The sequence below is a fragment of the Salmo salar genome, chromosome ssa09, assembly GCF_905237065.1.
Source record: "Salmo salar chromosome ssa09, Ssal_v3.1, whole genome shotgun sequence".
In the NCBI taxonomy this organism is placed as follows: domain Eukaryota; kingdom Metazoa; phylum Chordata; class Actinopteri; order Salmoniformes; family Salmonidae; genus Salmo; species Salmo salar.
The window spans coordinates 55,316,037-55,332,873 of record NC_059450.1 but is presented as its reverse complement, the minus strand read 5'-3'; the positions used below and the strand labels follow the sequence as shown (position 1 = coordinate 55,332,873).

Genomic DNA, 16,837 nt, shown 5'->3' with positions numbered 1-16,837 from the left:
GTAGCCTAGCTGCAGACATGGCTCAAACACACATACACATTCAGATAGATACATGCAGTGCATACACTTGAAAGCTCACAGACACGCACGCACACACTCAGACACACACACACTCAGACACACACACACACACACACACACACACACACACACACACACACACACACACACACACACACACACACACACACACACACACACACACACACACACACACACACACACACAGTGGTTGAAGTTCCCTGTGCAAACTGATTTAAAGGTTCAGATTTGCTTTCCATCTATATCGGTACGTTTAGGATATTGAGAGGGTGAGCTGATCCTAGAGCTGTACCTAAAGGCAGCTTCTACCCAGAGCGATACACAGAGAACATGAGGAGTGGAGATGAGATAAGACATGATGACAGGTCTCAGAGCAGGACTGAGTTCTCCCTCTGCTGCACTGATGGGACAGCAAATTGCAGAGAGCAGCAGCCTGCATGTAATGTATGTCCTATACTGTATTGAGTATAACTGTACTGATATAATTGTCCTATAAGCATACTGCTGTAGCCACTGTGCTGTTGGCTGTGTCTAGCTCAGAGTAGGGTGAACTTCCCCTTAGGGTGTGTTCACACATAGTCCTCTTTAAAATAACCAATCTCAATCCTTTGCCTTTGAATGTGGACTCAACTCTTTTTCACTTCACTTCACCTATTTTGTGGTCCGAGTCCTGTGTGCATTCACATTGCTATGTTTAGAAAGGAACCAGGATCTCCTTCCAACATTCACTCAATGCAGTCTTGGTTTTTACAAAGTGCCGGACAAGCCATTCCATCAGATCAAGTTACACTGCTACAAGCTACACTTCAATGGAAATTAACTCATTAGGCCCTAATCTATGGATTTAATGACTGAGAATACAGATATGCATCTTTTGGTCACAGATACTGTACGTAAAACATTTTTTAGGGCCGTGGATCAGAAAACCTGTTAGCATCTGGTGTGACCTCCTTTTGCCTAATGCAGCGTAACACATCTCCTTCACATAGAGTTGATCAGGCTGTTGATTGTGGCCTGTGGAATGTTGTCCCACTCCTCTTCAATGGCTGTGTGAAGTTTCTGGATATTGGCAGGAACTGGAACACATTGTCGTAATGATCGTAATGCTGAAATTTTGAGGTGATGGCGGCTGATAAATCTAAACACAGTATCTCTGTGCATTCAAATTGACATCAATAAAATGCAATTGTGTTCGTTGTCCGTAGCTTATGCATGCCCATACCATAACCCCACCACCACCACTCTGTTCACAACGTTGACATCAGCAAACCGCTTGCCCACACGATGCCATAAACACTGTCTGCCATCTGCTCGATAAAGTTGAAGAGCATACTTCTCCAGCATTGCAGTGGTCCATCGAAGGTTAGCATTTGCCCACTGAAGTTGGTTACGATGCGGAACTGCAGTCAAGTCAAGACCCTGGTGAGGACTACTAGTATGCAGATGAGCTTCCCTGAGATGCTTTCTGACAGTTTGTGCAGATATTCTTTGGTTGTGCAAACCCACAGTTTCATTAGCTGTCCGGGTGGCTGGATGTGGAGGTCCTGGGCAGGTGTGGTTACACGTGGTCTGAGGTTGTGAGGCCAGTTGAACGTACTGCCAAATTCTCTAAAACAATGTTGAAGGCGGCTTAGAGAAATCTATATTAATTTCTCTGGCAACAGCTCTGGTGGACCTTCCTGCAATCAGCATGCCAATTGCACGCTCCTTCAAAACATGAGACATCTATGGCATTGTGTTGTGTGACAAAACTGCACATTTTAGAATGGCCTTTTATTGTCCCCAGCACAAGATGCAAATGTGTAATGATCATGCTGTTTAATCAGCTTCTTAATTTGCCAAACCTGTCAGGTGGATGTATTATCTTGGTAAAGGAGAAATGTTCACTGACAGGGATGTAAACACATTTGTGCACAACATTTGAGAGAAATAAGCTTTTTGTTTGGGTCTATTTCCTGACCAAAGTCACAGTGGATTGGAGCTGCAGGTGAATTGGACCATTCAAAATCAAAACAAATTTTACATACTAGTATGGGTTCAGCTGTGCAGCCTAAGTCAAAGAACAGCTTTTTTTGCTACTTTCTCAAATCATCAATAGCATCATGTAGCCCATATACGTTTTGATTTCTAAGACATTCTAAGGATTGCATCATTCACAACTAAAGTTGCCAAATAACTCTAAATCTAGAGTATAGGACCTGTTTCAAATGATCACTTTTATGCTGAACATTGACACTTCATATGTGGAAAAATATATTTATATTTTATTCAGCTAAGTTCAATTACATTCTTCTTAATATAAAATCATATAATATAAAATAATGGCGTGGGACTTATAAGCATATCTTGTCAGCTAAACGAACATGGAGCATAGTGAGATAACATACAGTAGGCCAACTCATATTCTCTTCTTCTGAAATACATTTTCTTCATATCATGTTTCTTCAGATCTGACTAAAATAAATAATGGATTTATTGTGATGGTGTATATTCAATATATTTAGACTTTTTAAAAATGTACATATTACAAAGCTACGCATCAGCTTGTATGAGTTGAGGCCTGGAGATACTAAACGTGTTTATGTTAAAACGGTCAATTACAATGAGACCGCAGTCTTGTGTATGACAATAACCAGCTGACAAAATGTTATGACCACCACAGCCCTAGCTGCGTTGCTTAAAGTTATTGTGTCTGTGCAGTGAGTAGGAAGAATGAGTCTGCGGCACAAATGGTATACTATTCCCTATGTAGTGCACTAATTTTGACCAGAGGGCCCTACTCAAATTTAGTGCACTATATAGGGATTAGGGTGCCATTTGGGGCGCATCCTGAGACAATAAGAGCAGTGGTAGCAGAGAATAGACCCGGGATCATAAACTAAATTCAGCCGTTGGCCAATTTTTTCTTGAGAGGACGGTCGGGGGCCGGAACATAATTACAAATAATTTGTAGACTACAATTTGACCGCAAGAATCCCAAACAGATATAATATTTGACTTAATCAGAATAATTCAAACCTTGCTTACATTTGTATATGATCGCGTGTCACTCTATTATGAGTGGGAATACTTGGGAGCAGATTTCCAAAATTAAAATCACTTGGAGCTGATTTCCTGGTGCAACAATGAAAATTACAAAAATCCAACTTTTTGGCTCAGAAAATTTGGGGGCAAAATAAAACCCGCCGGCCATCAGTTGGGAAACCCTGTACCAGAAGACAAATATGTGTAGTTGAGAGATGGATAGATGTGTTGGGTTGTTCCACATAATAGGTGCCTTTTGGACATGCACATTTTTAAGAAATTAACTTTCAAATATATTTTCGTTCCACATTCAATTGCATGTAGAATATGTTTAGCCTATGGACAAACACTTTCCCCATCACATGCATTAAAATCCTATGAATTAAGAGCATTTTATCTGCACACTGTCAACCCTGTCACAGACACTTATGCAACTGCGTAACTACACTGAGTAAAAAGATAAACCCAACATGTAAAGTGTTGAACTGCACTGTTGGTTAAGGGCTTGCAAGTAAGCATTTCACGGTAAAGTCTACACTTGTTGTATTCAGCGCATGTGGCAAATAAAGTTTGATTTCACAATAACAGCACTTACAGTTGACCGGGGCAGCTCTAGCAGGGCAGAAATTTGACGAACTGACTTGTTGGAAAGGTGGCATCCTATGACAGTGCGACATTGAAAGTCACTGAGCTCTTCAGTAAGGCCAATCTACTGCCAATGCTTGTCTATGGAGACTGCAAGGCTGTGTTTTATACACCTGTCAGTAACGGGTGTGGCTGAAATAGCCGAATCCACTAATTTGAAGGGGTGGCCACATACGTTGGTATATACAGTGTATCTGTGACCAACAGATGCATATCTGTATTCTCAGTCATGTACAATCCATAGATTAGGGCCTAATTAAGTTATATCAAATGAATGATTTCCATATGAACCGTAACTCAATAAAATCATTGAAATTGTTGCATGTTGCATTCATATTTTTTTCAGTATATTATTTAAAGGCATGTTTGTGATAAATCCAACATTTTCTCATTGATCAAGTATCCTTTGTACAAATAAACTGATATATAATATCAAACTGATTAAGTTACTGTGGGGCCTTTAACAAGGTTGAGGTTTAAGGTGAAGATTGGCCAATACTCCTCATGCGGTGAAGAGCATGGGATCACATGATGTTCACGAAATTAAGAATGAAAAATGTTTCACACATAATGAAAGTTTCATAAAATAAGGTTTTCCTAAAATTAATTGAGCGAAGAGGGTTGATGTGAAAATAGACCAAAAAGAGAGAAAACCCTTACTTAATCCTTTATTCATATAAAAAATCTGATTTATTAAATGATCCATGTGGTGTGTATTAAAGTGCACTTGATTTAAAATAACAAGCTTTTAAAATTCAATATCAGTGGATAATTTCTACTTAAAATACCAAAGGGAAGCAAAAGGCACCCATTTCGTGGAATGGATAGATGGATAGATACATGGCTGGATCTGAATAGGTAAATGGATAAATAAGGTAAATGGATGAGTGACTGTGTGAAGAGGCAAATGGATAAATGAATGGATGGAAGGTAGCAGATGTTTGTTGTGATGGTGTCAGACTGACAGTGAAACTTCTGCAATCTTTCAGTCCTGCTATTCTGTGCATCCTGTTGTCTGACAAATACAGAACAGACCTTCAATAAAGATACTGCTGTAGGGTGGGAAAATACTTCCCAAAATTCCCAGGTTTTCCAGAAATTCTGGTTGGAAGATTCCTGGAATCAGTATGGAATAAACAGGAAATCTGGAATCATCCAACTAGGATTTCTGGAAAACCTGGGAATTTTGGGGAAATGTTGGAATATTTTTGATGGATTACTGTGTGACTGCTACATCACTGTTCTCCATTTACAGCACAGTGACACACACACGCCACAACAGTCTTTCTGCATTGAAAGACACTGTCTATAAATAAATAAACTCCCAATAAGAGATCTCTAATATTCCTCTAAGGACTTGATCCCTGAGACTCAAGGTCTGACAAAATCAGTAGAACAATAGAAGATTGGCCCTTGTGACGACAGAGATTATGTCCAGTAGAACAGTAGAAGATTGGCCCTGGTGACGACAGAGATTATGTCCAGTAGAACAATAGAAGATTGGCCCTGATGACGACAGAGATTATGTCCAGTAGAAGAGTAGAAGATTGGCCCTGGTGACGACAGAGATTATGTCCAGTAGAACAATAGAAGATTGGCCCTGGTGACAACAGAGATTATGTCCAGTAGAACAATAGAAGATTGGCAATGGTGACGACAGAGATTTTGTCCAGTAGAACAATAGAAGATTGGCCCTGGTGACGACAGAGATTATGTCCAGTAGAACAATAGAAGATTGGCAATGGTGACGACAGAGATTTTGTCCAGTAGAACAGTAGAAGATTGGACCTGGTGACGACAGAGATTATGTCCAGTAGAACAATAGAAGATTGGCAATGGTGACGACAGAGATTTTGTCCAGTAGAACAGTAGAAGATTGGACCTGGTGACGACAGAGATTATGTCCAGTAGAACAATAGAAGATTGGCCCTGGTGACGACAAAGATGTCCATTGACAGTAGTATATGACAGGGTAAACCTGCGTCATTAAGCCATCTACACTTACAACAGAAGGTGATACATCTGTGTTTAGAGCTCAGTTCCAGGTATCACCATTAGCATGTTTATGATTCTGTAGGGAATAGTGTTGCTGGATCACAATAACTGAATATTCACAGCCAAGAGTTGTTAACTCTCCAGAGTTCTATTCCTGGTGTCATTAGCATTTTAATAGCTCTGCAGGGGATTGTACTGTATTATACTGTAACTGTGTGTTTTTAACACATGAATATTCACATAGAGCTTCATTGAGATGCATGTAGGGATGTTTTAGCTCCATGCTGTGAAAAATAAAAAGACAATGTCATGTTTATGTGTATTAAGCCTAATTTTTACCCTAGTCAGTACCCAACACAATAACTACAATTATCTATGCAAAACCGTGGTCCTGCATAGTTATGTAGCAAACGTACACAGACAAGTGCAACCCTGCAATAATGAACTTGGGTTCTTGTGTTGCGTATATACGTATGGTATAAATTAGGCTTAAATTGTAATTTTCTTCTTAGTGAGGAGTGATGTTACCTGTCTACACACACCACCTCACACCTACCTTTAGAGCAGAAGAGTCTCTACAGTCTGAAATCAAGACATACCAGCTATACCTCTGAATGAGTCCATCATGATATACACACACCCAAACACACAGCTACCTACCCATCAAATTGTATACCGTCAGTTACACATGACCTGCACATAAAAATTATTCTCACTTTACAGAACACCTATACACTGCCACCGTGCATCAACAGTTTGTAATGAGTCTGTTCCACTAGTTTGTAATCTATCTCCTGCACTAGGATATCCATAGAAGAGATACACCGTCTCCAGCCTGTGATCCATGGTGACCGTGTCAGTGTTACTGTGAGACAGAGAATAGGCTGTTAATTACACACCACATCTGCTGTTTACACACTGGTGGCCTCAGAGATTTATACCCAGATCAAACTTACCCGTTTGGCCCTAACATGACAGCAGCGCCACACTTGAACACCCTCCATTAAAGAGGGAAACGTGTTTGTGGTAATTAATGCAGCATTTGTTGGAAACAACAAAGAAAATAGAGAACAAATCTGAGCATGACCTACATTTTACACCAAACAAAACATTACAGTAGGTTATTTGTTCACCTATTGGATGAAAGCACAGTCAGAGAGTAATAAAATAAAGAAAATATAAGTGTGTTTTGAAGTGTTATGTAAAAAAAGATCCAGTGTACTGTGGTTGAGCTAAAAGGTGAGTCTACCATTACCTGTTCCTGGCAGTGAGACTGAGCACTCCCCAGACTGGACTCCCTTCAGAGGAGAGAGGGGTGAGTAGCCTGTACCTGGGCCTGACCGGAGCTCCCACTCTGGGACTGAACTAAGAAGAGAGACTGGGTGTAGCCTAGCCTTCATCCTGTGTTTATTAGGTTAGCTCTAGTATTTACCTCTTAGGATAGTACTTAATGTTGATGTTCTACAATCTCAGTTCCTTTATAATACTTAAAGAATACCACAAGGTTCCATTTTAGGACCAGTTCTTTTTACCATTTAAATTAAGCTAAGGCTAATGTTAAGCCTTGTTTTAAAGCTAGTGTTTGCTTTAATACTCCAACACAAATCATCCTGCTAAGACAACACCATGAATTTCACAAAAAGTAGTTGGAGTCTGGAATACTGGAGAGATGGGGATGTTTACATATTGTTCACATAAAGGACACAATAATATGGAGACTATACTGAACTTCTCCAAATGAATAGAATGCTTAAATAATTGTAGAAAAAGTAAAGGACCAACCTCTGCTTGCTTGCGCCACACGTCCAGGTTCTTGCGTTGAGCTTTGGAGAAATGGTCCCAAGCCTTTTGTTTGGAAGCAGCGTGGAATACAGACACAATCTGCTCAACTGTAGCAGAGGATGCAGGGGCCAGTTACCGTCCAGAGAGAGAGAGGGCGGGTGGGAAGGAGCAGAGGAGTGAGAAAGTGGAATCAGGTAGGAAGACACCTTACTGTATGTTTATGTGTTTTTACTGTTATTTTCTGTTCTATACAGTATAGTACAGCTCTGGGTCAGAGTCGCAAGTCACCCCGTCTCGAGGTGATCACAGAGAGCCCGTCCTAAAAACGCAACAGGAAGATCAGACGGCTAGCAGCAGGCTCCTGCTCTAATCACACACACCCCTGCCCTGACCATGGCCTCACACACTTGCTTGCACACGCACACGCACACAATCTGCTCCTCTTTCTCTCCTCTCCTCCACAGTGATACAGACTCAGTAGAGATTGACTGTAGAACAAGGGAATTCTCTGAAGGGACAGAGATCTTAGTAAAGTCTCTACCACTAACTGAAACCCTCTTTTCATCTAAAGCCTCTCCTGTTTTTAATTACCACAACACCTCTCATCTTCTACGACTCTCAGACGCTCTGAATGCCATAATCAAAGGCTGCCTCTGTGTCTAAAGCCTGTTTCTGAGACTGGGGCTGTGTCTCAAATGGCAACCCATTCCCTACGCAGTGCCCATAGGCCTCTGGTCAAAAGTAGTGCACCGGAACAAGGTGCAATTTGGGATTCAACTTGGCTCTCCTCATTACTGTCCTTATTGTGGGTTAGAAAGTAGGGCTGAGTGGTCATATCCCTGAGCCTGAGTAAGATGACAGCTTTGATTCAGGGCTGGTGTAAGAGAAGAAGCAGGAAGGGCTGCTGGAAGACAAGTGTCTGTTCATCACACCCTCCTGACCACTCCTGTGATTGATAGCTGGGCCTGGTATTAACAACCAGCCTCAGATTAATTACAAAAACACCCTCAGTGTGTGAAGACACTAGCTTTGGAGAAAATTACTCAATAGGCGAAAATAGATAAAGCTAGAGATTGTGAGACTGTACTAATTGTCATGACACTTTTGGTTTCTCATAATTAATGTGTGTGTGTAGTGTATATGTGTATGGTTGAGTGTGTGCGTGTCAGAATGACCAATTTACTCACCTGTTGATATAATGCAGCATAGTCACAGATTGTCCAGACAGAGTACTCACACAAGACATAGTGACATAAATGTTCAACAACTCATAAAATACAATATTAAAGAACTGGTCAGCTTTCCACTCTGTGAAGTCCAATGTGGAAGCATGAACTCTGCCACAGATTTACCACAGCTTTACATCGGAACAGGTCATGTTAAGGGTTTATCTTTTTGCCAAAGGGGTCTTAATGATCCCAGGGGGGAGTAAATAGTGCCACCAGAGTTGTGGCCTTGGCAGGGAGGGAGGTAGAGAGGGAAGAAAGGGTGGAGTGAGTGGTACATGTCTAGATCAGTAGTGGCTTCTCAGAATCCTTAATTTGATGGAAGAGATTGATGGGGAAGGCAGGGGAGAGCAAAGTGTAGGTCGTGGCCTCGCCTTTTATGGGTGTGTGTGTCTGAGTCAGAGAGATAGCTGATGGATAAGTGTATGTTCTTTGTTGTTATTTGTAGGACTCCAGCTAGAGTTGTGCCAGCATTTCTAAATGAGGCCATTAACTATCTGTCAACCAGGTTTATCTTGTAGTTGAAATATGCAGTGGTATAAAGACCAACTGAAATCCACCAAACATGATGGACGCAGATCCAAATCTAGCTGTGAAATGATTATCATCTTCTATAAAGATCATCCTGAGTGAAATACAAAGCAGGACTCTGGTCAAAATCAGTGCACTATATTGGGAATAGGGTGCCATTTTGAACACATCCCCTGTTTGAATAACCTGCTTCAGAGCAGGCTTTTTAAAGGAACCATTCCATTCAAGGTGACAACAACCAAATGCCAAATGGAGGAATGTGTGATATTAAATTATATTACATTTGGAAACAACATGTCTATGTATTCAAATGTGCAGCTGTGAGAAAGCCTGGTAAATATAGATGTGGCTTTGTTCACAGAACGAAAGTGTATCCCTGCCTCCCAGGACACCAAAGTCTGTGTTGACATTTGTAAGGGTGAAACCGCCGACAAACTCCTGAATAGAAATAAGTGTTTGTATGGATTATTGTGATGGAGGAGGGTGGACTTTAAAAGAGAACAAGAGAGAGACCCACTGTGTTCTTTCAAATACATCACTGTATAAAGGAAACCAATTATGTGGTCCATCTCAATGTCCATACTAACACACTACTGTAGGTGGTGTATCACCAAAGATATCTGAACTCATGCATGCTCTTAGCATTGGCAGTTGTGAATCAGGTCAGCTATACATTTTCCCTTTTGGCCTTTTCAATCATCGATATGACTCATTTAATTGCTTCCATTTGTTTCCATGTAGAGAGGTGTTACTTACTTTGATTATATGGCTATGGGTTCCTTCAGATCAGCTGTCCACTGACTAACAAAGGCTAACGTTAACTAGAGGAGTTTGTGTCAGACCTCTCGGGGAGATTACACTGGACTATTTCTACATGCAGCACTAGATACTGTACTTGCGGGGCCAAAAACAAACTTACCTTCTTTCTCATCAAATAAACATTGCTCCTAAATACTAGTTTAACACACAAGAGGTATACAACAGCATGCTTTTTGTAAGAATTTAGAGTACATTGAGTGGCTAAAGAGTTGTTAAATCATAGGTATTTCTTTGTTACGTGTTTTATTATCTCTGATGATTGTTATGTTTATATGTCTGTCTGTCTGTGATGATTGTTATGTGTATATGTCTGTCTGTCTGTGATGATTGTTATGTCTATGTGATTATCGTTATGTCTATCTGTGGCGATTGTGTTGGTGTCAATCATATTCAAAAGCAAGAGTCATTGAAGCGGAGGTTTCATGAATCCTACAATAGAAAGAGTACTTAGTACATAAGTTACTGTATGTGATATCAATATTTCACAGGCCCAATGACAGATCATCACCATTCAATGATCACTCGCGTGAGTTCAAATAGTCCTTGTGTAAGGTAGCTCCGCAAATCACAGGTTTCTTGCAAACTCAGACATGTATATCTCTAATCCCCCCGGCAGGTATGGGAGTGTGTTATATCCTTGGTTCTTAGTGTCACGCCTGTCACAGCTGTGAGATACAGAGAGACTGCCACAGAGAAGGTTAAAGCAGGTTTATAAAACTATGTCTGCTCCCTTTGGGATGTTGTCTTTTAAAGCACAGGAGTTACAGCTGAATGGCTGACAAACAAGAGTTACATCTGTAGACTACCAACATGCCCCAGGTTAATCCCGCCTCAAGTTAACCTCTTAGGGCTAGGGGGCAGTATTTACACCGCCGGATAAAAAACGTACCCGATTTAATCTGGTTACTACTCCTACCCAGTAACTAGAATATGCATATACTTAATAGATATGGATAGAAAACACCCTAAAGTTTCTAAAACTGTTTGAATGGTGTCTGTGAGTATAACAGAACTCATATGGCAGGCAAAAACCTGAGAGATTCCTTTACAGGAAGTGGCCTGTCTGACCATTTATTGGCTTTCTTTGACATCTCTTTCCAAAACAAAGGATCTCTGCGGTAACGTGACACTTCCCACGGCTCCCATAGGCTCTCAGAGCCCGGGAAAAAGCTGAATGTCGTCATTCCAGCCCCAGGCTGAAACACATTATCGCCTTTGTCAAGTGGCCGATCAGGGGACAGTGGGCTTAGGCGCGTGCACTGGTCGCCCCCGTCTTTCTTTTTTCCCTCTATTTACCGAAACGCAGATTCCCGGTCGGAATATTATCGCTTTTTTACGAGATAAATTGCATAAAAATTTATTTTAAACAGCGGTTGACATGCTTCGAAGTACGGTAATGGAATATTTAGAATTTTTTTGTCACGAAATGCGCCATGCTCGTAACCCTGATTTACCATTTCGGATAGTGTCTTGAACGCACGAACAAAACGCCGCTGTTTGGATATAACAATGGATTATTTGGGACCAAACCAACATTTGTTATTGAAGTAGAAGTCCTGGGAGTGCATTCTGACGAAGAACAGCAAAGGTAATAACATTTTTGTTATAGTAAATCTGATTTTGGTGAGTGCTAAACTTGCTGGGTGTCTAAATAGCTAGCCCGTGATGGCTGGGCTATGTACTTAGAATATTGCAAAATGTGCTTTCACCAAAAAGCTATTTTAAAATCGGACATATCGAGTGCATAGAGGAGTTCTGTATCTATAATTCTTAAAATAATTGTTATGCTTTTTGTGAATGTTTATCGTGAGTAATTTAGTAAATTGTTAGTAAATTCCCCGGAAGTTTGCGGGGGGTATGCTAGTTCTGAACGTCACATGCTAATGTAAAAAGCTGTTTTTTGATATAAATATGAACTTGATTGAACAAAACATGCATGTATTGTATAACATCATGTCCTAGGGTTGTCATCTGATGAAGATCATCAAAGGTTAGTGCTGCATTTAGCTGTGGTTTGGGTTTATGTGACATTATATGCTAGCTTGAAAAATGGGTGTCTGATTATTTCCGGCTGGGTACTCTGCTGACATAATCTAATGTTTTGCTTTCGTTGTAAAGCCTTTTTGAAATCGGAGAGTGTGGTTAGATAAAGGGGAGTCTTGTCTTTAAAATGGTGTAAAATAGTTATATGTTTGAGAAATTGAAGTAATAGCATTTTTAAGGTATTTGAATATCGCGCCACGGGATTAGACTGGCTGTTGCGTAGGTGGGACGATTTGGTGCCACCTACCCTAGAGAGGTTAACCTCTTACATCTAGACGTTCCGCTAGCGGAACACCTGCTCCAATATCCAATGATAGGCGTGGCGCGAATTACAAATTCCTCAAAAATACAAAAACTTCAATTTTTCAAACATATGACTATTTCACAGCATTTTAAAGACAAGACTCTCCTTTATCTAACCACACTGTCCGATTTCAAAAAGGCTTTACAGCGAAAGCAAAACATTAGATTATGTCAGCAGAGTACATAGCCAGAAATAATCAGACAACCATTTTTCAAGCTAGCATATAATGTCACAAAAACCCAGAAGACAGCTAAATGCAGCACTAACCTTTGATGATCTTCATCAGATGACACACCTAGGACATTATGTTATACAATACATGCATGTTTTGTTCAATCAAGTTCATATTTATATCAAAAAACAGCTTTTTACATTAGCATGTGACGTTCAGAACTAGCATACCCCCGCAAACTTCCGGGAATTTACTAACAATTTACTAAATTACTCACGATAAACGTTCACAAAAAGCATAACAATTATTTTAAGAATTATAGATACAGAACTCCTCTACGCACTCGACACGTCCGATTTTAAAATAGCTTTTTGGTGAAAGCACATTTTGCAATATTCTAAGTACATAGCCCAGCCATCACGGGCTAGCTATTTAGACACCCGGCAAGTTTAGCCTTCACCAAAATCAGATTTACTATAACAAAAATGTTATTACCTTTGTTTTCTTCGTCAGAATGCACTCCCAGGACTGCTACTTCAATAACAAATGTTGATTTGGTCCCAAATAATCCATCGTTATATCCGAATAGCGGCATTTTGTTCGTGCGTTCCAGAAACTATCCGAAATGGTAAATCAGGGTTACGAGCATGGCGTAATTCGTGACAAAAAATTCTAAATATTCCATTACCGTACTTCGAAGTATGTCAACCGCTGTTTAAAATCAATTTTTATGCAATTTATCTCGTAAAAAAGCGATAATATTCCGACCGGGAATCTCCTTTTCGGCAAACAGAGGAAAAATCACAAAGACGGGGGGCGGCCAGGGCACGCGCCTAAGCCCACAGTCCCTTGATCGGCCACTTGAGAAAGGCGATAATGTGTTTCAGCCTGGGGCTGGGATGACGACATTCAGGTTTTTCCCGGGCTCTGAGCGCCCATGGAAGACGTAGGAAGTGTCACGTTAGAGCAGAGATCCTTTGTAAAAGATAGAGATGGCAAAGAAGTTCAAGAAATGGTCAGACAGGCCACTTCCTGTAAAGGAATCTCTCAGGTTTTGACCTGCCATTTGAGTTCTGTTATACTCACAGACACCATTCAAACAGTTTTAGAAACTTTGGAGTGTTTTCTATCCAAAGCCAATAATTATATGCATATTCTAGTTACTGGGCAGGAGTAGTAACCAGATTAAATCGGGTACGTTTTTTATCCAGCCGTGAAAATACTGCCCCCTAGCCATAACAGGTTAAATGAGTTCCCTAGTTGGCGCTCAGAATGATAATATGGATGGGATGATGATACCAGAGGTGTGGACTCGAGTCACATGACTTGGACTCGAGTCAGACTCGAGTCACAAATTTGATGACTTGGATTCGACTTTGACTTTAACACCAATGACTCGTGACTTGACTTGGACTTGAGCCTTATGACCCGATACCCTCCCCAAGCCCAAATATAAAAAATGATGCTGTTAAAAAAAGTGTGCAGCGCATCAACTCTTCATTTAACGAATTAAAGTTGAAATCGGACAGCAACCAATCAAATTGTGCGTGGCAGTGCAGAGGAACGTCGGCGGGTGAATTCAGATTGAGCCCTTGGAAAGACGATACCCAAAATTATTATTTTCGGATATAAAGACAACGCTGTATCAACAAAAAATGGATTGCAACTTGCAAAACATGCGGGAAGAAAATTACAGACGGAGGCGCAACAATTTCCAACTTTGTTCGACATTTGAAGCTGCGCAAAGAACGGTAAGTCGTGGCTAATATAGCCGACAGCTATATATTTTATTACTTTACTAGTGTATCATGTAGGCTAGCGTAAAGTTAAATCAATGAGCCTCCACACAGTCAGTCAGTGCGGAAACATGATCATTGCACCCAAGATTGAGCTATAACTGGCTAGGCAGTTGGTAGCCTAAATCCTCCTGCCTGATGTTACTAAAACAAGGTTGGACAATTGTGTACAAGCCCACATCGCCCGATTGCGTCCCATAGCGATCCTTGATAGTCGATCACATTTGCACATACTGTATATAGACCTTTTCTACTGTATTATTGACTGTATGTTTATTTATTCCATGTGTAACTATGTGTTGTTGTATGTGTCAAACTGCTTTGCTTCATCCTGGTTAAATAAAGGTGAAAAAAGAGCACATTATGACTTGTTTAGGACTCGAAACTCAAAGTTAAAGACTTGAGACTTGACTTGATACTTGACGGTCTTGACTTGAGACTTGACTCGGACTTGCCTGTCTTGACTTGGGACTTGAGTGCTAAGACTTGAGACTTACTTGTGACTTGTAAAACAATGACTTGGTCCCACCTCTGGGTGATACTATATGAATTTGCTCTTGCTGATCCAGGCACTGTTACTACCCGAATGTCTCTGGCTGACCCAGGCACTGGTACTACCTGAATGTCTCTGGCTGACCCAGGCACTGGTACTACCTGAATGTCTCTGGCTGACCCAGATACTGGTACAACCTGAATGTCTCTGGCTGACCCAGATACTGGTACTATCTGAATGTATCTGACTAACCCAGGTACTGGTAATATCTGAATGTATCTGACTGACCCAGGTACTGGTACTACCTGAATGTCTCTGGCTGACCCAGGTACTGGTACTACCTGAATGTATCTGGCTGACCCAGGTACTGGTAATACCTGAATGTCTCTGGCTGACCCAGGTACTGGTACTACCTGAATGTCTCTGGCTGACCCAGATACTGGTACTATCTGAATGTATCTGACTGACCCAGGTACTGGTAATATCTGAATGTATCTGACTGACCCAGGTACTGGTAATATCTGAATGTATCTGACTGACCCAGGTACTGGTAATATCTGAATGTATCTGACTGACCCAGATACTGGTAATATCTGAATGTATCTGACTGACCCAGGTACTGGTACTACCTGAATGTCTCTGACTGACCCAGGTACTGGTAATACCTGAATGTATCTGACTGACTCAGGAACTATCTGAATGTCTCTGGCTGACCTGGGTAGTCTAATGGTTCTGACTGACCCAGGGTCAGCTCTACAGGAGTCTGCCATACAGCTGCTCTCCTCAGACAGAGGTGTTAGAGGTGTCAATCACTAGGAGATGGAGAGATGGAGAGACAGAGAGAGAAAGAGAGAGTGAGGGAGAGGGAATTTGGGAGAAAGACAATAAAGATGGAGAGAGAGATTGGGAGATGGAGCTAGAGAGATGGCCACTCTGGGTTTAATGAGGATGTGCTAAGAAAGATAGCTAACAGCTCCCTAAATAACCTGTTAGTGTTATTGCTGCCATCACTGGCCTTTAGCAGCCAAACCGCTCCAAATCTACTCCTTCAAAGAGTATTCCCATAAAGGGGGTCTTCAGAAGTGCTCTGTTTGTGCCCAGCTGTATGTGTGTGTTTTCAGAAAATACAATTTCTGTTTAATGTCCCGAGTATTTGTTCCATCATGTATGGAGCACTGACCTGTAATAATAGGACAAGTGAAGTTGTGACATGAAAATCACTTGAGTATGGGGAACTTTTACAGGGACAATGTGACGTTGCCTCAAAAGAATGCAAGGAGTGGTTTGATGTTGACCCTGACGTGAGACATGGTTCTCTTTCCCTCTGTATGTGGGTGTGTGATGTCAGTCTAGTGTGTACTCACATTGTGCCAGGATGCCAGATAGGGCGCTCTTGAACTTGTCCTTGGCCTCCTCCATCTCCTTCTCGTGGGTGGCCTTTTGACTCATCAGCTGGCGGATGTGGCTGTTGGACGACTGGATCATGGAATAGAAGTTGTTGGCGTTACGACGGTTCACCTCGCCGCGTTCCACCCAGGTCAGCAGCACGCGCACTGCCTCTGCAAACACTGCCTCATCTGAGGAGAGGATAGGGTTATTAAAGTCAAACTAAAGGTTAAGGTCAGTAGCTAGATTTGTTAGGGGTACAAAAAAAATGTAATGTTAGGGTTAGGGGTAAGAATCCATTTGTGGTTTGAAACAGAATTCAGAATTAGAACATGCATTTCTGCATTAAATAACAAATAATTCAGTATGATGGTTTGAAAGTTATTCTGTCCTATGTATCAAGGCCTGATAGTGAACTGAGAGGAGAGGCGCCACAGAGATAGCAGAGAAGCAAGAAGTCACAGTGTTTGCAGACCAAACCATTTCCATGGAGACCTTGATGTGTCACAGTTCATTAGAGAAAAAAAGTGTATTAATTCATCCCAAAGCTGATAGCAGGAGAGGAGAGGAACGGGGGGG

The 16,837-nt window shown here is 41.2% G+C and overlaps 1 protein-coding gene across 2 annotated transcripts in view; it reads right to left on the bottom strand.

The window, feature by feature from the left end:
• LOC106611501 (ecto-NOX disulfide-thiol exchanger 2) overlaps positions 1-16,837 on the bottom strand; it is a 273,741-nt gene that overhangs the window by 43,758 nt on the left and 213,146 nt on the right. For both annotated transcript variants that reach the window (XM_014211765.2, XM_014211767.2), the window contains exons 7-8: positions 16,237-16,449; positions 7,489-7,595 (exon numbers count right to left, since the gene is read on the bottom strand). In XM_014211765.2, coding sequence (XP_014067240.1) covers positions 7,489-7,595; positions 16,237-16,449 — 320 coding nt within the window. The remainder of the gene's footprint in view (positions 1-7,488; positions 7,596-16,236; positions 16,450-16,837) is intronic.